The sequence below is a fragment of the Onychomys torridus genome, chromosome 23 (assembly GCF_903995425.1).
Source record: "Onychomys torridus chromosome 23, mOncTor1.1, whole genome shotgun sequence".
Lineage (NCBI taxonomy): Eukaryota > Metazoa > Chordata > Mammalia > Rodentia > Cricetidae > Onychomys > Onychomys torridus.
In genome coordinates, this window is record NC_050465.1 from 58,663,886 (window position 1) to 58,685,590 (window position 21,705).

The following is a 21,705-nucleotide window of genomic DNA, read 5'->3' on the forward strand; positions in this document are numbered from 1 at the left end:
CACATCTGTATGAATCATTGGAGCAAACTCAGGGGAAGGCTGACCTTTGCCCTCTGGTCCTCTCCTAGGAGCACCTGTCCATTGAAGACTTCACTAAGGCTTTGGGGATGACTCCAGCTGCCTTCTCTGCCCTGCCTCGATGGAAGCAACAAAACCTCAAGAAAGAAAAAGGACTATTTTGAGAAGCCAGCCCTGGCTGTCCAGCAGCCCCTGCCTGTGAGGGCTCTGTTCTGCCACTGCTGGTTTTTAGTTCTATGCCAGGTGAAAATGTCCAATTGTATTCGTGAGCCACAGTGTGACAGTCCCTTCTGTTTATAATAGTGATCTACTCATTCCTTCACAAAGATGCAACTTCCCCATGGAGTCCTGTTCTAGAGTTCTCTTGCCTTAGAAGAGCGGCCAAATACTCCAGGAGCCATTAGCATTGGCACTGTTCTCCAGCACACTCATCTCCAGCAGGGGAGCTGAAGCAGTTGGCAGTTGACCTCATTCTCACATGAAGGCCTTTCCTCACTGCCTCCTCAGGTGCTAAGTTAAGGGGACCCCTTCTTTGAAAGCTGGAGACCTAAGAGAAGTATGACAGGCAGGTGTTATTTCATCCCTCCTTCATGCTCTGACAAAGGGAAAGCTTAGCTAAAGGCCAACACTGGGCTCACATACTATTACCCAGAAGTCTCTGCAAAGCTTCAGACTCCTCAGATGACATCAGGAACATGGGTTTGCTACAAGAAGTCCAATCAGAAGCCAATAAAGGTGACTTCCACTTAAAACAAGTGGTTCTTCAGTGCCCCACGGATGTGCCCCTTATAAAGAAGTCAGACTATCATAAGGTTAATAAAGGCTTTAATGTCTCTCATACACTCACCAAAAACCCCAAAACAAAACTGTATAATTTAAAAAGGAAACAAAAACAAGGAAAAGCTATAAAGGGTACAGGAGGAACAGTTCTGCTAAAACACAGATAAAGTGCCGTTCCACACAAACATAATCATTAGAACCAGAAGTCACTCCTCATAAATAACGTGGCCAGCAAACCTGGGGGCGGCTCCATCAGCCAAGCGCAGGAAACTTGCCTGCTTCTGCTTCCCTCCCTCAGGCATTGAGAGCCCCACCAAGAGGCCAGGGAAGCTGAGGAGGAAACTCAAAGAGGAAGGAAGCTAGGGGATAGGTGCACACCCCTATGGTGGCTCCTCTCGCCCACTCTTCCAACAGACTGGTTCAGACAACTGCCCTTCGTTGTCCTTCCATTTGGCTTGATACACCTGGATCCTGACCCAGACCCTCGTCCACCTCTCTCAGGCTCGAGGGACCGTCTACCTTTTAAGTCCACTGTCACTAAGATGTTTCTCCATAGGGCACACCTACAATTAAAACCTCCAGACCTTAGATAGCACACATAGGAAAGAAACAATGTACTAATCATGTATAAATGAAAGAGACTGCCTTAGATCTAGTGACCAAAGCAAACACAAGACTTGTCTACTTTGGTGACAGAGGATAATCCTGTTACAAAACTCCTATGGCCAAGAAACTATAGTTTTCCAATAAAATGTGTTTTTTAGAAGGTAAGACAATATAGACAAAATTTGAAGCAATGCATTAAAAAGATGTTAGAGGGCAGAACCTGGTTTTGTCCCTTATTTGCAAGGAGATAGGACTGTAATGTAGGCAGAGGAATGGACACAAGTGTTTCTGTAACCTGCATGTCGTGCTGTTGAATTGTCTACAAGTGTCCCTATATACACAAGACTCACATGTACTGAGATCTAGTAAAGAGATCTGCACATGTACCTGTGTGGTCACAAGGACAGCAACTGCGGTATGGAAGAAAATTTCAGTTACTTTGCTGAGGTTTTCACTATCAGAGCTTTTTTCCTAAGAGTTTTATACTTCATTAAGGAGAAAGATAGAAAAATATGTAGTTTATTATTCGCACCTAGAGTTAACCGACCTGTTAAGTACTGTATCTTAAACTGTAAATACGTCTACACCTGCTTTATCTGCCACTGGGCTGTTTAGCTTAGGCCTGACCACAGAAAATAAGCAACCAATTTGAAATCAGAATATAAACAGAACAATTCATTGATTTACTTATTCTTCCTTCTGAGCCATAACTTACGGGTGTTTATACACATCTATCCCTACAAAACAAGAGTCCGGCCTCCCACAGGTCTAAATGATAGTCTTGGATATACTAAACAATATCCACACCCGCTTTTTAACTTTGCATAATATAGGGCCAAAACAAACAAAAAGTTTTAGTTTATTTTCTTCTCCAAAAAGTTTTGGCTAAGATCAAAGGATTTCAGAGTACTGGTTGCTATGAGATTCTGGGTCATTTAAAGTAAGGTAACCACACACTTGGCATTTTACACAGACGGTTATTATGCAGACTGAAGGGAACTGACACCTCTGTTCTAATAATCTGCCACTTCCTAACCCAACATGTTAACTGCTCTATCCCCCAGTTCTGGGATCAGTGTTAATCAATAGTTTAGGAAAAATTGCCACTGGAGTCCAATGGAAAACTAAAGAAATGCAGGGAGAAGGGGAAGACCGACAAGGCCATAGTATAAAATTCAAGTCCTAAAGTTGTAAGTAGTAACCTATTTTCAACTAACAAGTCCTGCCCAAGACATGAAGGTCAAACCAACCAGGTTCTGTACCAAGTACCCTTCTAAGCCAACACGCATATAAGCCATGAAAACAACTCAAATTTGGCTGCTCTGGAGGCAGCCTAGGCTCAGGGTATTATTTCTATTTTCCTCCATGCTGCAATGCAGATCTCCCATCAAACCTAATCATTTCAACAGCTTAAAGTTCCCCAGTGCAGAGATGGGAGAGAGCATGCTAATGCACACAATCACCACCCCACTTGAGATAAGCAATCACTTTCAAGACAAAACAAAACAAAACAACAAAACGAGGCTCCTGGTAGAAGGAAAACAACATAAAGTTAGTTCTGAAGACAAGTATTTTTCTGTTGTAAACTCCTGCATCCCTACCTGTGCACTCCGGAACATTCACTACAATGTGTGCAGTAGATGGGAGGAGTCCAAGTGTTTATCAGTAGTCAGACAAAAGCACTCAAGTCATCACACCTCAACGACTCAGACCTTTACAAGTGATTATGTAAGAATGCACCCAGGTTCCATGAGTCTAGCTGGAGTTCTCTGAAAACAATCTTCCAGAAGGATGCTGCATCTTCAGTGATGGGCTTTAACATCCCCTGAAAATCTGATATGGTTTCATCCGTATCTCAGAATGCAAAGTAACCCTCCTATTAATAATAAAAGCTAGAAAAAACAGGGAAGAAAATGAATGCAGGCTTCATTTTGCTAAAGTCTGTGCAGTCCTAAGGACACTTGAGCTGATAATCCCCTCAGGCTCCTTCTTTTCCTGGTTTCATTAGCTGCTCACCCAGACAGGCAGGTGACGTTGGCTAAGTGGCTTAGGCAGTACTTGCCACTGCATTCTCACTTGGTCTCAACTCAGAGCACCTAAGAAGTAAGAGACGGACCGCGCACCTTTGAGAGCTTCTGGAATTAGCTACAACTGCCCCCGCCCCCCAGTCTCATCCTACTGTTTAGTTTCGCCTTTGCAACAGTATTTAGCTTTAGTGGTCCAGTTTGCACTGTAAAAAGCAGCATGCCTCTTGTCTTTCTCTGCCTGGGAGATAAAAAGACGAGAGTTCTTCCCTGCCCTAAGCATCCCTGTCAAGGAGTCCCAGTTGAAGCAATACTGTCTTTGAACCTTTTTAACAGGTTTTAACCCACTGGGGGTTATGCCTGCTCCATGGGAAAATGATACAGAAGAAAATATAAGCTTTTAGCTTTACCACCACAACAATATGGGAAGAGTATGATGAACACACTGTGTGGAGGCATCTCTGGGAGAAAATGCCAAGTGCATAATAAATAGCAAGTGTGGGACTGTAACATTCCAAAGCACCAACAATCCATTTTTTTGGAAACTGTATGTAAACAGCATGAGAGTCATAAAATTAAAAGAAAAATAAAACTCAAATCAGGCTACAGAAATGCCTCTTACAAGGAAAATAAACTATTATCAGTGTGACTGGCTCTCCAGTGGACTTTACTCATAAGAAACACATGAAAGGTTGGACTCGAGTGAAGCCACTCAAAAAGCCAAAGTTAAAGCCAAGTGCTCTGTGCGTCTTCACACCCTCCTCAGATGAGTGCGTGGACACCCAAAGTTCCCCTCCAGACAGCTGTGGCATTGTGAGCAGGCATACTACTCCTGGTGGCTCATCCTAGCTTTTTAAGGCTCCATTCATTCCGTGTATGTGTGTGGGTATGTACATATATGTATTTACAACATGTATTTCTAAGACAAAAGGAAGCATCACTCTTGTAGGAGAAAAGGATAATCAGCTATAGATGAGACCAAGGTTTCCATAAAACAGCAGGGAGCGTTGCACATGACTGAATGTTGACTTTTGGTTTGGCCCTGAGCGGTGTGTTGCTCCTGCATCAAGTAGAATTCCAAACTCTCTTCAGGCAGAGGAAAGGTGAGGTGGGTGGCAGTGAGAGAGAAATGCTGTCCATGTTGCTAGCTCAGGAGTTTGCTCCTCACCAGGCCTGACGGGGAGCTTTCCCGACTTCCATGCTAAGTGCCTGAGAGTTTTTTTCTGTCTCCAGCAACTCATCAAAGATCTCCCTTAAAATAAACAAAAAAATAAACAGAATTCAATGGAAGAGGCAAAATATAGGCAAGGGGGGAAAAAACTAACAGGAAATAGATAAAACTTGCATACTCCTACTTGGCCCCTAAATTTCATAAATGAGCAGTTTAGGTTTGAGTATCGTAACCCTGGAGGCTGATCTGAGAGTGAGGAAGTGGCAGCAGTGAGCTTTAATCAAAAGGCTGTGCAGTTTCCATTCACATGATCAGGCCTCACTGACAAGCGAGGACCAAGTGATAGTAAGGGGTTCGACCACAGAACAGACTCTTCTAAGTGTAATTCCCAGACAGCCCTGTGAGGGGATATTGAGTTAACAGAGAAAATATTCTGGAGTCATAATAAAGTGATGGAGGCATCTTGTTTGCAAGAAGTGTCTGGGGAACTTCAGCCAGTCCTTCTGCCTGGAGGGTTGGTTTCTTACTTGTGCATGTAGAAGAAGATGTAGCCGCTCCGATCTCGGTCACTCTGCACAGCAGCCTCTTGGATTTTAGAGACCTCCAGATCATTGTATGTGAACCATGCCTGTTTCTTAATGTCATACACATCACTAATGTAATGACCTGAAACAGAAAAAAATCTGAAATTAAGTATTCTAGAATATATCACATTTTTCTCAGCTATCAGAAGCTTGAGAAACCCTTATTATTCTCTGCCTCAGCAATATTTCTTTCTAAAATTCATCTGAAAACCATGTACAGAAAACTTTATGTGTAGTACTCTGCAACAGAGCCACATTTCAACTCTTGGCCATCTGAAAGCTCTTTAGGGAGCTCAGCTAACCTTGAACTCACCAATGTAGTTCACAAACCCTTGAGGTTTTTCCTACCATGATGCTTCTGCCTCTGTTTGGTAAATTACAGAAACACACTAAACGCAGAGAAATAACTTTTCACTTTATTTTTTGCATGTATGGCATGCATGCGTCTTCCTTATCACTTCCCTCTTTATTTACCATGGTGGGTGTCTTACTGAACCCAGAACTTTTGATGACCTAGCTAGTTGGCTTTCCTTGAAGATCCCTGTGTCTGCCTCCTTTGAGGTTGGGATTCCAGACAGCCACTGGATTTTTATGTGGGTGGAATACAAATTCTAGTCCTCATGCTCAGAAGGCAAGTACTTTATTCACTGAATCATTTCCCCAGGCTGAATTAACTTTTTAATAAATTTATTTGCTCAGAGGAATTTTCGTCATTTATGAATAGAAAAACCAAAACAGCCACACCAACTTGTATAATTCACAGTGTTTATTAAAGGGAGTATTTCTTTTTAAATATTTATTATGTATACAGTGCTCTGCCTGCACGTATGCCTATGTGCCAGAAAAGGGCACCAGATCTTATTATGGATGGTTGTAAGCCATCATGTGGTTTCTGGGAATCGAACCCAGGACCTCTGGAAGAGCAGCCAGCACTCTTAACTACTGAGCCATCTCTCCAGCCCCTAAAGGGAGTATTTTTAAAGTTAACTCAGCATTTTATAGATGGATTCTCATGTAGCTCAGATTGCCCTGAACTCCTGATCTCTCTACCTCCACTCCACGAATGCTGGGATCACACTTCCCAGTTTATGTAGAGGTGGGGATAAAACCTAGGGCTTTCTGCCTGCTAGTAGGCAAGCACTTTATCAATTCCAATCTTAGCATCTTCAATTTTTCTTAATATAGTCAACCCACACCTAACAAAGATAGGTAAATAATAAAAGGGGCATATGGTAGCTACTTTGTTAACAAAATGCTGGACTCATGATGTCCATTTACCTGAGGAAGAGGTGCTCCCAATGTGACTAACAACACTGATGAGCCGATAGGAATGAGGAAGATTTCCTGTCTGAAAAAAGAAGTGGGCATAATTCTTCATTTGAATAAAAGTAAAAAAAAATTTAAGTGTATTAATTTAAATGTATTAAATTAAATTAATAATAAATTTATTAATCAAAGGTGATAATAATCTTCAATGCATAGTGTAGTAAGAGTCAGTAACAAACTTTAGTGGTTACACTGTTTATAAACCTCAGTGTACGAATTCTATCTCCAGAAATTATCCCAGGATAATTTAAAAGAAAGGAATATATTGGGACTGGAGAGATGGCAGTCAAGAGCACCTTTTATACTTACAGAGGACCCAAGTTCAGTTCTTGGCACCCACATAAGCACCACAACTGCCTATAAAACTCCAGTTCCAGGGGATCTGAGGCCCCCTTCTGGCCTTCAAAGCACGCACGCACGCACGCACACACGCATGCACACACACACTCTCTCTCTCTCTCACACAAATCTTCACAAATAGCAGACTTTATATGTATGAAATTACTCATAACATTATAGTAATGACGTCTAAACATATTCAATAAGAGTTGACCGATTAGTAGTAGATCAATTATATATATGATTCAGCTTTATAGAAAAATTATATCCATTAGCAACTCACTAGTTTTTCAAATCTACATGAGTGCACATAATGACTGTCCTACAGAAAGTTATGATGAATTTACATACTAAATAACAGAACAAAAAGGAAAGCTGCTGTGTTACTGTAGTAATTATGGATATATTTCTACATTTTAAATACTGTATTAATATTGTTAATAAAATAAATGAAAAGTAATACTCATACACTGTACACTTCACAATAAAATCAAATCCAGCTATAAGTAAATAAAAAACCATTAACATGATCATAAATTTTGATGAAGTAGTTTACTTCAGGAAGTTTACCTTAAATAGGAATTCAAAATGTGGAGAACACTGTAATCACACAACTGCTGAACATGCTATGTTTTTATAATATAAAAACTAAAGTTGTATGGGTAAGCATGCCTGTAACCCCAGTACTCAGCAGAAGGGTCTGAATTCTAGACTAGCTTGACTACATAGCAAGACCCTGTCTTAAAGAACAAAATTCTAACACTTGGGAGGTACAGGTGTTAGGATCAGGTCATTCTTGGTTACGCAGCTGGTTCTTGGTCAGTCTCAGCTAAAGGAGACTTCATTTAAAAAAAAGGAACAAAACAAAACAAACTTGTAAATCATCTTTTTTTCTTTGGACACAGGATATTACTCTGTAGTCTATGCTGGCCTTGGACTCTTCTTGGTGGATTTTCTTGTTTTAGCCTTCCAAGTGCTGAGATTATAGGCCTAAGCCACTATGTCCAGCTAACAACCTTTAACACGCAGAATAAAAACTTTACTTAGGTTATAACATTTTTAAGCACATGTGAAGGTGGGGATGACAAAATAATATATTAATAGTTGCTAATAACAGTTACATGCTAGAAGAATAGAATCCCAAGTAACATTTTTTTTGGGAAAAAGAATTATTTAAGAAAGAGAAGGATGCCAGACATGGGGCACGCGCCTTTAATTCCAGCACTCAGAGGCAGAGGGATCTCGGAGTTTGAGGCCAGCCTGGTCTACAGAGCAATTCTAGGACAGCCAGGGCTACACAGAGAAACCCTGTTTTGAAAAGCCGAGAAAGAGAGAGAGAGAGAGAGAGAGAGAGAAGGGGGGGGGGGGGGGGGGGGAAGATACCAGTGTGCTCACTATTACAGAATCAACTTAACAGTTTTCACTAAATATAAAGACAGTAGTTACTTGGTAGAACTAAAGGCAATTTCATATATTTATGTCTCCATTATATGGATATATCTATTCTTATCTAACAAGAATATAAGACGGTCAGGATGCATTTGTTTTGTTTGAAAGAAACGAAGAACAAAAGATAAGAGAAAATGAAGGTGTTTTGACAGCGGCTGAGGGGTAGAACTGAAGCTGTACCATACTGAAGGGAGAGTCTCTAAAGAGAAGGAGCAGAAGGAACACTGACAGGCTCACCAACCATACCTCAGCATTTCTTTTCAGCTCCTCGGCTTCAGCTTCTGTGTATTCCATATCAAAAACATCCTCATTTCCAGAGTCCTCATCTGAGCCCAGGGAATCCAGAAAAGAGTTGTTAAACTCTGAAGAACAGAAAGACGGGGCTTGTAAGAGTTCTTAGAATAGACATGAGATGACTGGGAAGATAAAATAGCTCAAGATAGGAGAGACATGAGGACGCCCACCGTAATCCTAACACCAGGGGGTGATAGTATGCAGAGTGAGTCTGAAGGGCACTATGGACTTTACGACAAGAATGTGTCTCAAAAACCAAAACCAAAACAATCCCAAAACCCACCTTGAGGTAATCATGTCGCCATCCTAAGAAAACAAAATATTTGACTAAGACTCCAATTCACTCAGATGCCCTAGGAAGTAACTGCACACACAGGCACCTATGAAAGAAGTGTCCTTCCAGTTTTCTGTTGTCCGTGTATGTTCAGGTGAGTGTGCATGTGCATGTAGGTAGAGGTTAATCTCTGGGTTGGTCCTTAGAAGCCTTCTACCTTTTTTTGAAAATTAACTTTTATGTGTATGGGTGTTTTATCTATATGTATTATCTGTGTACTACCTGCATACCTAGTGCCCTCAGAGGCCAAAAGAGGGTGATGGATCTCCTGAAATTAGAGTCACATATGGTTGTAAAATGCCATGTGGGTGCTGGTAATTGAGCCTGGGTCCTCTGGAAGAACAACCAGTTTTTTTAACCACTGAGCCATCCCTCCAACCCCTCTAAATGGATTTTTAAAACTACGTCTCTCACAGGCTCTGGTGAGACTGAACGTCCCTGTCACTGTGACTACAAGCATGCTTTACCTAGCTTACCAGAAGATGCTGGGGAAAGAGTCATCAACAGTTTCACCCAGCTGTGAACCCTGTGAGCTACATCAACAACTGGCATGGCAAGATATGTCCACGGGTGCAATTGTGGCATGAATGATATGGTGGTGTCCAACTGCTTTTTAACTGGATTTAAGGCCTGCTCCACAGGAGGAAACTCATGCCAGGAACTCAAATCTGACCAAGAACTAATGCTGGGAAGCATATGGACCCAAGGGATAAACATACTACTATTATTGTGCTAAATGGACATAGTATCAAACTGTCTAAATTTGTATGCTCATTGATTAGAGCAGCTACCAATCTGCATCAAAGAAGTTTCTGTGTGCAGTAGACAGTGGTTAACATAGAAATTCACAACCAGTCACAATACAAAGAGTCTGTGGAGTGTTTAGTCACAAATAAGACATTGACACCAACCATACCACCTGCTCCCAAGGCTCAGGGACCACCACAGAAGAAGGGATCAAAAGACCAAGAGCCAAGAGTCAGGAACACTGGGGTGTAACAGAATCTTTGGACATGTCAGGCTGCTCTACTTACAAATTTGCAGCAGCTATGATTACTTGCCCAAGATAAAGTCAATCAACATTATAGCATTGAGTGATGTGGTGGTTTAAATGAGAATGACAACTATAGGCCCATATGTTTAAATACTTGGTCTCTAGCTGGTGGAACTGTTTGGGAAGGATGAGGAGGCGTGGCCTTGTTGGAAAAGGTGTGTCACTAGGGGTAGGTTTGAGGTGCCATTCCCAGGGTATTGCTTGCTCTCTGCCTCATGTTTGCTCACCATCAGGGATTCTAACACTTTGAAATGCTTAGCCTAATTAAATGGTTTCTTTTCTAAGGTGGCAATGGTATTCTATCACAACCACAGAAAAATAACTATGACAAGGGGAAGGGGCTCATGAGGCACCACTCCTAACAGGATTTATGAAAAGTTTATGGCTTCTTGAGGAAGAGTCAGTTTTCTTTAAGAGTATGGTCTCTGGTATGTTGATCATATTCTAGTGGATGATCTCACACCCAGAAATATATGGGCAGTAAAATTTGGACTTGGTTATATAGAAAATCATAAAGTGGAGAGGGGGAGCAGGCTGTAGGGATATGGTAGGTCTGGGAAGAGTAAGGAGGAAGGTTGGGACATAAATATGATTGAAATACATTGTATCAATGTATACAATTCTTAGAGAATTATTAAGAATATTATATTAAACAAACAAGCATGTATCACCACCTCTTGCTTTTTAGGTGGGCGCTGGGGCCTAAACTCAGGTCCTCATGCTTGTATAGCAAGCAGACCCCTGACTTTTCTTGATAAAAGTATCTTGGGGCTAAAGAGATGGCTCAGCTGTCAAGAGCACTTGCTGTACTTGCAGAGGACCTAGCTTCAGTTCCCAGCACCTATATGGCAATTCACAATAGTAACTCTCGTTTTTCTGACTTCCACGTGCACACACAGTACACATACATATATGCAGGGGAAACTTTCATACACACTTTAAAAAAAAGTATCTAACCACAAGCAATGAATGAACTGAAAAATAACAAATAATTATATAGGTAATCCAAGTTCACTTATCCCCCCCAAAAGAGGGCAAACTAGGCAGGCCTCTAATCCCAGCACTCAAGAGGCAGAGGCAGACAGATCTGTGAGTTCAAGGCCAACTTAGTCTACACAGTGAGTTTCAGGCCAGTCAGGGCTACATAATGAGACCCTACCTCAAAAACAAAACAACAAAAAGAGGCCACAGAAAAGTCAGTAACTTAAAAAAAAAATAATAAGAAGAAATCAGTTCTTGAAATATAACATGAAAGTGGAAATTCAACTTTAGTTCTTAGATTTCACCTAAAACACTAATTCCATATATATATATATATACATATACATACTTAACAATGTATTTCCTTTGGAACAAATTCATTAATGATTCTATATAAAGAATTTGTAAATAAAGTTCTTTGCTTATGACAAACTAAAAATCATAACTGATGGACATTTAAAAGACAGAAATACAAAAGAAATGGAAAAGAAATTCCACTTCCCTTAACTACACAGCGCTAAACTATGATAGAATTTTAGACCTCTATTCTTTGAAGAGATGAAAGAGTCTTTAGTTTAAGGGATGTGAAACATAGATGAGGTTTAGATGCTTGTTTGCATACTGAATGATGAAAGGGGATCACACCTCCAGCTCTGTTACTATATTTGGCTCTTAGAACTCTTTAGAACAAAGGTAAGAGATTAGAAAATTCCTCAGAAACTTCAATAGTCATGAGAACTCAAAGTTGCAGTAGTGGTTCACATCTGTAATTCCAGCACTTGGGATACTGATGCAAGCTGACCGCTGTGCGCTAAAGGCAAGCCTGAGTTAGAGTAAGATTCAAAGTCGGTTTAAATTTGACGTATTCTCGTGCTTACAGGTTCCAGTGATCACTTTAGCTCCCTTGTTTTAATTATGAACTAAGAGTAAGGATTAGTGGATATAGGAATAAGCTCTTAACAAGGACTATACAGACCAAACACATCAGACAGCAATCTAAAGCAAACAGTCTACTCAGGGAGAGAAACCACTAAGCCAGTGAATGGTATTTAACGCCTCACAGTTCAGATCCTACTTTAGTAAAACAAATGAAAAGAAGGTACAAAAGAACAGTCATAAAACAAAACTTCTCTTGACGTTAAATAGACTTGATAGAAAGAAAAACTCAGAAGTTCAGAGTTAGAAATGGCTGGAGAAGCTTCCCAGACAGCACAGCAAATGGTGAGGGAATCCCCAGGGCTAGCCCAGCACCCAGGTAACAAGAGTTTTAGAGAGAAGAGAGAGCGAGGCATGGAGCTCTATGCCTGTAATTCCAGCATTTGGGGTGGGGAGGCAGGAGGGTCAGGAGTTAAGGCCAGCTGTGCTCTATGACACTTTGTCTTGAAAAAGAAAATAGAAGGGGTAATTAAGAAAATGTCTAAGAATTAAAGGACACAAATTTCTAGCTTAAGATGAAGTGTATAAAAGCTGCGGGTGTAGAAGACCCACACGGAGGAACGACAAAAACAAGAAGTGAAGCTCCAAGCTTTACAGGGCAAACAAGGATAAAGACAGGCTTTACACGTTGGAAAGGACACATCCGTCACTACCCATGCCATAAGGTTAGAGGGAGGGCATTTTGCTGACTGTAAACTAGGAATCCTCTATTCAGTCAGACTATCAAGTGAATACTATGGTAGAATGAAAACTGTACGGACTCCTACTAGGGGAATGTTCTCCATCAACACACAAATGGAACCAGGCATGGTGGCACAAGCTTTTAATCCTAGCACTCAGGAGGCAGAGGTAAGTGGATGTCTGTGAGAAGGAGGACAGTTTGGTCTACAGAGTGAGTTCTAGGCCAACAACAGCTTTATAGTGAGACCCTATCTTTTTTTTTTTTTTTTAAATAATATCTAAATGTATTCTTTTTTTAAAGATTTCTTTATTTTTATTATGTATACAGTGTTCTGCCTTCATGTATGCTTGCATGCCAGAAGAGGGCACCAGATTCTCATTACAGATGGTTGTGAACTACAATGTGGTTGTGGGGAATTGAACTCAGGACCCGTGGAAGAGCAGCCAGTGCTCTTAACCTCTGAGCCATTTCTCCAGCCCCCGTGAGACCCTATCTTAAAAACGACAAAACAAGCCAGGCAGTGGTGGCGCACACCTTTAATCCCAGCACTCGGGAGGCAGAGGCAGGTGGATCTCTGTGAGTTCGAGACCAGCCTGGTCTACAGAGCGAGATCCAGGACAGGCACCAAACTATACAGAGAAACCCTGTCTCGGACCCCCCTCCCCACCAAAAAAAAGGTTTGGTGGTGTATGCCTTTAATCCCAATCAGGAGACAAAGTCAGGCTGTGACTCTTATGAGTTTGAGACCATAGTGAGATCTAAGCAGCCAGGACTTGCATATAGTGAGATTTTTGGGAGGAAGATGAGGGGAGAATGGTGGCTGAGGAGATCGCCCAGCATCTGTACATGGTTAGAGGCAGGCAGTCCAGATTGTGGTAATGTAACCTGAGAGAGCCATCACTGTCACCACTGTATTATTTTTATTTTCTTGAGATAGAGTCTCATGTAGGCCAGACTAGTCTCAGATTATCTATGGAGCTGATGATTAACCCTTGATTTTGGATCTTCCTGGCTTCATCTCCCAAGGGCTTGGATTATAGGTGTGGACACCTATACCCAGCTTGTTCCGAAGGCAGAATGCCTGAGAAGCCTAGTTTTTTGTGTGTACCTTTGTCCTAACTACAGTGCTGGCAAAATTTTTACTCTCCCCTCTGGACTCTGCTTTTCAGATCAGCCAGGCTCACTCATTTCATACTACCCAAGTGTTCTATCTCCATCTGTTTCTGAGGAACTGGAGAAAAACCAAAGGCATTTTACAAACAGAACTGAAGAGCTAGCCAAGTCTCTGTGACTAAAGATCTCCATGGACGTCTAGTACCTGGTCCACGTATTAATTCTGCCAAACAGCATGAGCATGTGTGAATTTCTAAAATTTTCCTATATATTTTTAGTGTATGTATCCTACTCTACCATTCCACACCTTATTCCTGTGATAGGGTTTCTCTCACTGAACCTAGAGGTAGTCTGGCAGCAAGCACCAGTCATCTCCGGTTTCCATCTTTCCTCCCCAACCCATGGTACTGAGATTACAAGTACTTGGGTGAGCAGGCCTGGCTTTTTCTTTTACATGGGTGCAGGGATCCAAACCAGCCGTCATGCTTGCACAGCGAGTTGTCTTACTCACTGAACTATCCTTGTTTGTCCCGCCATCCCCCTGGGTGTGAATCTTATGCTACCGAGTCCTCATTCTTGGCTCTGTCAACTGACTTCCTGAGAGTGAACTGTTGGAAAACTGACTGGAGAACTGAAGTCATCAATATATTCTTGTAGAAAGCTTAGAAATGGCACCATAAAATTTTTTATTAAATATATATTTATGTGTACTATATGCATGCCTGGTGCCACAGAGGTCAGAAGGGGGCGCTGTTTTTTGTGGAACTGGAGTTATGGATGTTTGTAAGATATTATATGGAATCAAAGTTTTCCTCTGGAAACCTCTGGGACCTCTGGAAGAGCAACTGGCTCTCTTAATCACTGAGCTATCTTTCTAGCCCTAGTTATAAAAATATACATACATAATAATATATATTATAAGTATATTTTATTTAATAGAAACATCACATATATTATTATATATTTTATACATAAATCATATAATGCAATATAATTATATATGTAATTAATATATAGTATGTAATAATACACTATATAATTAACATATAAAAAATCAAGCCAAAGGCAATATTACAATAGTGATTTTTTTCTGAGAAAGAAACAGATACACAGGTAACTTCTAAGGTTTTTCTTCTGTATCTGGGAGGTGTTCAAATTTGTTACTATAGGGCTGGAGAGATGGCTCAGTGGTTAAGAGCACTGGCTGTTCTTCCAGAGGTCCTGAGTTCAATTCCCAGCAACCACATGGTGGCTCACAACCATCTGTAATGAGATCTGGCGCCCTCTTCTGACATGCAGGCAGAACATTGTATACACAATAAATAAATCTTAAAAAAAAAAAAAAAAAAAAAAGTTTAAGGTCAACCTTCACTATATAGTAAATTCAAGGGCTAGCCTGGGCTCATGAGACACTGTCTCAAACAAAACAGAAACAAACACATGTACAAATTTGTTACTATATATAAAAAGAGACAAAAACTTTAGGGTTGAGGATGTAGCTCAGTTGACAGTGTTTGGTGAGCACACATGAGGCTCTGCATGTGGTCCCCATTATTGCATAAACCAGTTACAGTGTTGTATACTTGTAATCTCAGCACCAAGGAGGCAAGAAGATCAGAGTTCAAGGCCATCCTTGACTACACAGAAAATTCCAAAGACAGCTTAGGCTAAATGAGACCTTGTCTAAAAAAATATGTTTAAAATGTCTTCTATGTATTAATATACTTTTCCACTTAAAAATGTAATTAATCTCCATACCTTGAAGACTTAACTCTGTAGCCCTTTTGAGGTCATCATCTTCTTTCTGTTCCCAAGCCTCCTAAAGAGATAAGAACAAAACTAAGGTATTTAAGGAGATACTCCTTAGACACAACTGAGAAGAGAAAACAAGCCTCTCTGGGAGCGTTTGCCCACCATGCTTTCTTTAGCTCCACAGATATTTGGACTCTGACCTATAAGGAAGGTGGAATAGAAGCAAAAGCAAGCTACTGGTCTACTGATTTTCTGCAAGCATTCATTTTAGGGAGTCTTACTAACTTCTGCTTGCTTTTCAATGCTAGGGATTGAACCCAGGACCATGAATAACACCCGGCAAAATCCTCTATCGGTGATCTATATTTCCAGTCCTATGACATTTTCATTAGTATGATTTGGATTATCTTAGATCAGACAACCATGAAAACAGCACTTATACGTCAAGTATCATAGATGACACAACTGGTCAAATCAATTAATATAAAGAAATAAAAATTGAGCCCATCTGTGGTGGCGCACGCCTTTAATTCCAGCACTTGGGAGGCAGAGGCAGGCAGATCTCTGTAAGTTGAGGCCAGCCTGGTCTACAGAGTGAGTTCCAGGACAGCCTGGGCTATTACACAGAGAAACTCTGCCTCAAAAAATTAACCAACCAACCAACCAAACAAAAATCAAAAACCAACCAAACAAACAAAAATAAGTAAAAATTGAGGGTTCAGAGAGATGGCTCAGTGGTCAAGAACACTTTCTCTCTTGCAGAGAACACAGCTTCAATTCCCAGCACCCACATGTTGGCTCACAACCACTTGTAATTTCCAGTCCCAGAGCAACTGATGCCTTCTGGCCTCTGTGGGCATCAGACAGTCACATGGTCCACATATACACACGCAGACAAATGTGCATACACATAAAATACAACAAATTTTTATTTTTTATTTTTTTGAGCTGAGGATCGAACCCAGGGCCTTGCCCTTGCTAGGCAAGCGCTCTACCACTGAGCTAAATCCCCAACCCACAATGAATTTTTAAAGTAAAAACTGAGAACTAGGGATACAGCCTAGAGTAGGCAATGCTATGTTTGATCCCCAGTACTACAACAAACACTTGTGTACAGACCTGCCATATAATGAACTGATAGATTTTTAGATATTTCTGAGAAATCTGTGGTCAAATAGTTTATAACAGAAGATATATCATAAGAAAATAACCGAACAAGTATATGCCTTAATGTACCCCACAAACAAAATCATGGTGAGGACTTGACAGCTTGCAGAATAAAGGTAGTATGGCACAACCTTTAACATCCCATTTTGCTTTAACATGCAACCAACTACAGCATATAACATGACTAATAATATTTTTTTTGAATTTTTTTTTTTTTGTTGAGACAGGGTTTCTCTGTGCAGCTTTGCGCCTTTCCTGGAACTCGCTTTGGAGACCAGGCTGGCCTTGAACTCACAGAGCCTGGCTCTGCCTCCCAAGTGCTGGGATTAAAAGTGTGCACCACCACCGCCCGGCAGACTAATAATATTTTAATAATAATAATAATAAATCTACTAATTTAACTGTTTATTCAAACCCAAAGCAAGCCCAAACAGTGTTTTGGTTTGTTGTTGTTGTTGTTGCAATAACTAACTACACACAAATAGCTGTCTGGGAAGCACGGGAAGCAGCGACAGAAGGTGTCTTACTTGTTCTTGGAGGCTCTGAGCCAGTGCCTGCTGAAGTTCCTGCTCTTCTCTTTCACGTTCCATGTCAAACTGCTGGAGCCAGTCAACCTCTCCCTGAGAGCCTTCTGGAGTTTTGTTTTCTTTATTCTCGTCACAGTCTTTTGTTATCTCAGTAAAACTAGCAGGATCTAAAGTAGAACATTATTTTGTAAAAACCTGAATTTTTGTGAACTCTAGTGACACCTACTGTTGAGAGAGTAATTTACTCTACCCTCATCTAACATGTTAGGTTTAGGGTCTAAGGCAGCTCAGGCAGTCCTAGAACTTGCTATGTAGCTGAGGATGACCTTGACTCTGACCTCCCACCTCCATCCCCTTGCTGGGATTACTGGTGTACACCATCATGCTTGGTTTTATGGGGTGCTAGGGATCAAACCACGGGCTTCGTGCATGGTAGGCATGCCTGCTACTAAACAAACTACATTTCCAGCCCTTACTTAGAATTTTTTGGGACCAACAATTTCATCTTACCACATCTCTATCAGGGTCTCTCGGCCTCAGCACTATTAATAATTTGACTAGGGTGCAAATGAGGCCTTTGGGGAGTGGGAAATGGAGAGGAGTGTACGCTGTGAATTTTAGAAGGCTCCCCAGACTCCACCAGGGATAGGAGAGCTTGAACTGAGTCACCTGACAGGAATGAAAGACCCCTCTCAATTATGGTGGCAGTGCTGATGCAGTTGTCCAGTTCTCTCTACTTGTTACCCCGTCCCCCAGCTGAGGACCAAACCCAGAGTCCTGCAATTAATTGCTAGGCAAGTGCTCTACTACTGAGCTAAATCCTTAACCCCACTTCTCTCTACTTGTGACAACTGAAACGGAAAGACATTGTCAATATTCCAGGGCAGGGGAGAATGACCTTGATTTAGAAGCACTGACCCACAGTAACAGTTCTGAAAACAAGGGATTAATACGAAAAAGTGGATTTATTAAGCAGTGACTAATAAGAACAGAGAATACATACGGGATACTTGCATTAAGAGGGATAAATACCTAATAAGAACTCCATCAGCTTTTTCTTTCTTGTTAAACTGAGGGTGAACTAATTATTATTTTACTTGCAAATAAAATAATTTGCTGTGGATATCGCTCTGTGTAAATAAAGTTCTGATTGGCCAGTGGCTGGGCAGGAAGTATAGGCAGGACAAGAGAGAAGAGAATTCTGGGAAGTAGAAGGCTGGAGAGAGACACCGCCAGCCGCCGCCATGACAAGCAACATGTAAAGACACTGAAAGCCAGAGGCTATGGATTTGTTCCACATTAAGATACATCAGGTTTCATCAGCCAAGACCACCTGAAAGGTCTCTGATGACACAACGGCCCAGATGATCCGACATCCAGGATGGTTTCAAGGCAACTGGCTCAGAGGTTCACCCTCACAGACTACTCCATAATCCTAAAATTTTCTTTGTGTCCCCATAAGATACAGCGCCCCCCTCCAGCAGGAAGTATTAAGAAAAACTAAGCCCACATTCCCAAAATTATCAAGCTGGCTTTGGAGATGGAATTGGCTCACTCCTTCTCTAAACCCAGACATATTGCTAAAAGAAAAGGTTAAGAGATTCTTGTGTCCCAAATCAGAAGAGCCCTCTGGTGTGGGACAGAGAAAAACCAATATTTTTCTTTAAAGCAGGTTGATTATAAATGCGATCTCTTTCTAAAGAAAAAAGGGGGATATGATATAGATATAATAGGAAGAAAGGGTAGATTAAGGAACTTATTTCTAAAGAGCAACAACTCATTTAAAATGTTTTACATTGGTATAGACTTTAGTCTATTGATACAAACTTAAAGTTAATTTTGTTATACTGTGTGCATATTTCTACTCATGTTTAAGGTATTATGTTTGTATAGCTCATTTTAAATTGAAATGAATAATTAAAAATAGATTAATAATTAATCATCTATGATAATCATACTTGTAGCCATGTTAGTTGTCTTCTAGATATACATAGACATATTTCAGATAGATAGGTAATCTTCAAATACTTCAAAGACCTACAGAATATGGCATTTAAAATACTTTCAAAATTTAGACTTTCTGGACAGTGAGACATGTCTGCTCCTGGCAGCACCGATTTACTTCAGAGAGGAGGATGGGCATTGAAGATACTTCATATTTTATCTTCACCTTGGCAAAAATAGCCATTTGGGCAAGAAACTGTTCTTGCCTGGACTACTTGATCAACTGGACATGCAGAACCCATAGAAAGGTGACCACTGAACTTTGCTTGACAAAATGGTCCTTCAGGTTCCTGCTTCGCAGAGGAAACTGCCAGACATTCTACAGGACACTGAGAGAAGTGACCGAGAGACTCTAGCCCTATGGGCTAAAGACAAATGCCCCAACTTTACAAAGGAACATTAGGTGACTGTCCAGACTGCCAGCTGTCTCTGTCTACCCTGCAAGACTCCTGAAAAATGCTTACATCCTTCTCCCGGTTCTCAGGTAATATTATATCCTTCTGAGGTCTTTGATGTGGTTGAAGACTAGATAGTTATAATTTCCTCAGTTATGATAAAAGATAAGTTAGATATAAAACATTAGACTCACAAATATTAGATAGGATATCTTCTTTAATATTGTAACTGTAATTCTTGCTTGATAATTGTTTTGTTATATGTAATTGTACTATGTAAAAGTTAAAACCTTCCTTAAAAAAAAAAAAAAAAAAGAAAAGGGGAAGTGCTGTGGATATCGCTCTGTGTAAATAAAGTTCTGATTGGCCAGTGGCTGGGCAGGAAGTATAGGCAGGACAAGAGAGAAGAGAATTCTGGGAAGTAGAAGGCTGGAGGGAGACACCGCCAGCCACCGCCAGGAGAAGCAACATGTAAAGACACTGGTAAGCCACGAACCACGTGGCAAAGTATAGACTAACAGAAATGGGTTAATTTAAGATAGAAGAAGTAGATAACAAGCAGCCTGCCACGGCCATACAGTTTTTAAACAATGTAAGTTTCTGTGTGCTTTCTTGGTTGGGTCTGAGCGACTGTGGGACTGGCGGGTAAGAGAGATTTGTCCTGACTGGACCAGGCAGGAAAACTCTAACTACAATAATTCAAAATTGAAGAGGCTCTGACTCCACAAATCTAGAAAATAATTTTGTGATATCTCGTTATGACTCCATTTCCAAACCTGAGGGCTTGGATTATTTAGAAGCTACATGTCATTGTAGGCTCTGGAACAATGTTTTGTGTAACAGACACTTATCTTGATGAAACCTACCTGGCTCAGCGACTGTTTTGGGTTTCTCAGTCTCCATAGCATCTGGATTTTCAGGCATTTCTTGAATATCATCTTCTGCAAATCCAGTGTCAGGGCTGCTGGTTGGCTTATCGTCATCCTCATGCCTGTGCACGGGTGAAGCTTCTCTTCTACTTATCTCTAACACAGCTGCCAGCACCTCCTCCTCACTCATTCTGTCAAATCCTGAGTTCTCCAATTCAGATTTTCCAGGCTCCAATCTGCACAATTTCAAATCCTGAAGAAGAGAATTACTTTTACAAGAAGCCAAGTGTCTATCAATATAGCTAATGTCTACCAATAAGGATGTCAATTAATATAGCTAATGTTGAGCACTGTATCTAATATATCCCAGAGTTTAAAGTGGGGATTTGGAGGCTGGAAGATGGCTCAGCAGTCAAGTACATATTACTCTTGCAAGGATCAAACTCAGTTCTCAGCTCCTAAGTCTGACTCTCTTCTGGCTTTCGAGAGCACCCCCCACCCCCTATATAATTAAAAAATATGAATGTGGAATTAAATTTGTGTGCTACCATGTCTGATTTATATGGTACTGATGATCACACCCACACCTTTATGCATGCTAGGCAAGCATTTTACCAACTGAGCTACAATTCCAAGCCTAACAGTTTTTCTTGATTATGACAGGTGCAAAGTATACCCTTTATAAAAATCTGGAAGATAAACACTACTAAAATACAGTTACTTAAACCAGTAAGTGAACTGGGCATGGTGGTGAAAGTTTGTAATCCTAGCACTTAGGAGGCAGAGGCAAGAAAATGGCTGTAAATTCCAAGTCAGTCTGGTTTATAACATAAGATCCTGTCTCAAAACAACAACAACAACAAAAAAGATTAGTCACAGATAATACGTATTAAGTATTTTGGTCCAGATATACATGGATTACACTGTAAGCATTCTGTTCACTACCCTGAATATTCGATTTTAAATGCTGGCTGGTCTTTTTTTTTTCCAATTGAGGCAGTCTGATTATATAGCTCTGACTTTCCTTGGACTTACTATAGTGGACCTTTCTGGTCCAGGAACTAGTTACTGTGTGGACCAGATTCACAGACATCCACCTGCTTCTGCCTCCTGAGTACTGAGATTAAAAGCATACATCATCTAGCAATGTTGTCTAGTCATATATGAGAAAAATAAAAGATACACAAGATTATGGAAATTAAAATATATATTTTCTGAGTAACTTTATTTTTTGTTTCCTTGAGACAGGGTTTCTCTCTGTAACAGTCCTGGCTGTCCTGGAACTTGCTTTATAGACCAG

General features: G+C 40.7%; 1 protein-coding gene across 2 annotated transcripts in view; it reads right to left on the reverse strand.

Annotated features, from left to right (window-relative positions):
* Positions 1–826: 826 nt before the first annotated feature.
* Usp37 (ubiquitin specific peptidase 37) overlaps positions 827–21,705 on the reverse strand; it is a 71,591-nt gene continuing 50,712 nt past the window's right edge. For both annotated transcript variants that reach the window (XM_036173399.1, XM_036173398.1), the window contains 7 exons: positions 20,403–20,658; positions 17,138–17,304; positions 15,450–15,510; positions 8,544–8,659; positions 6,462–6,531; positions 5,127–5,265; positions 827–4,680 (listed from right to left, as the gene is read on the reverse strand). In XM_036173399.1, coding sequence (XP_036029292.1) covers positions 4,593–4,680; positions 5,127–5,265; positions 6,462–6,531; positions 8,544–8,659; positions 15,450–15,510; positions 17,138–17,304; positions 20,403–20,658 — 897 coding nt within the window. In that variant the 3' untranslated portion in view covers positions 827–4,592. The remainder of the gene's footprint in view (positions 4,681–5,126; positions 5,266–6,461; positions 6,532–8,543; positions 8,660–15,449; positions 15,511–17,137; positions 17,305–20,402; positions 20,659–21,705) is intronic.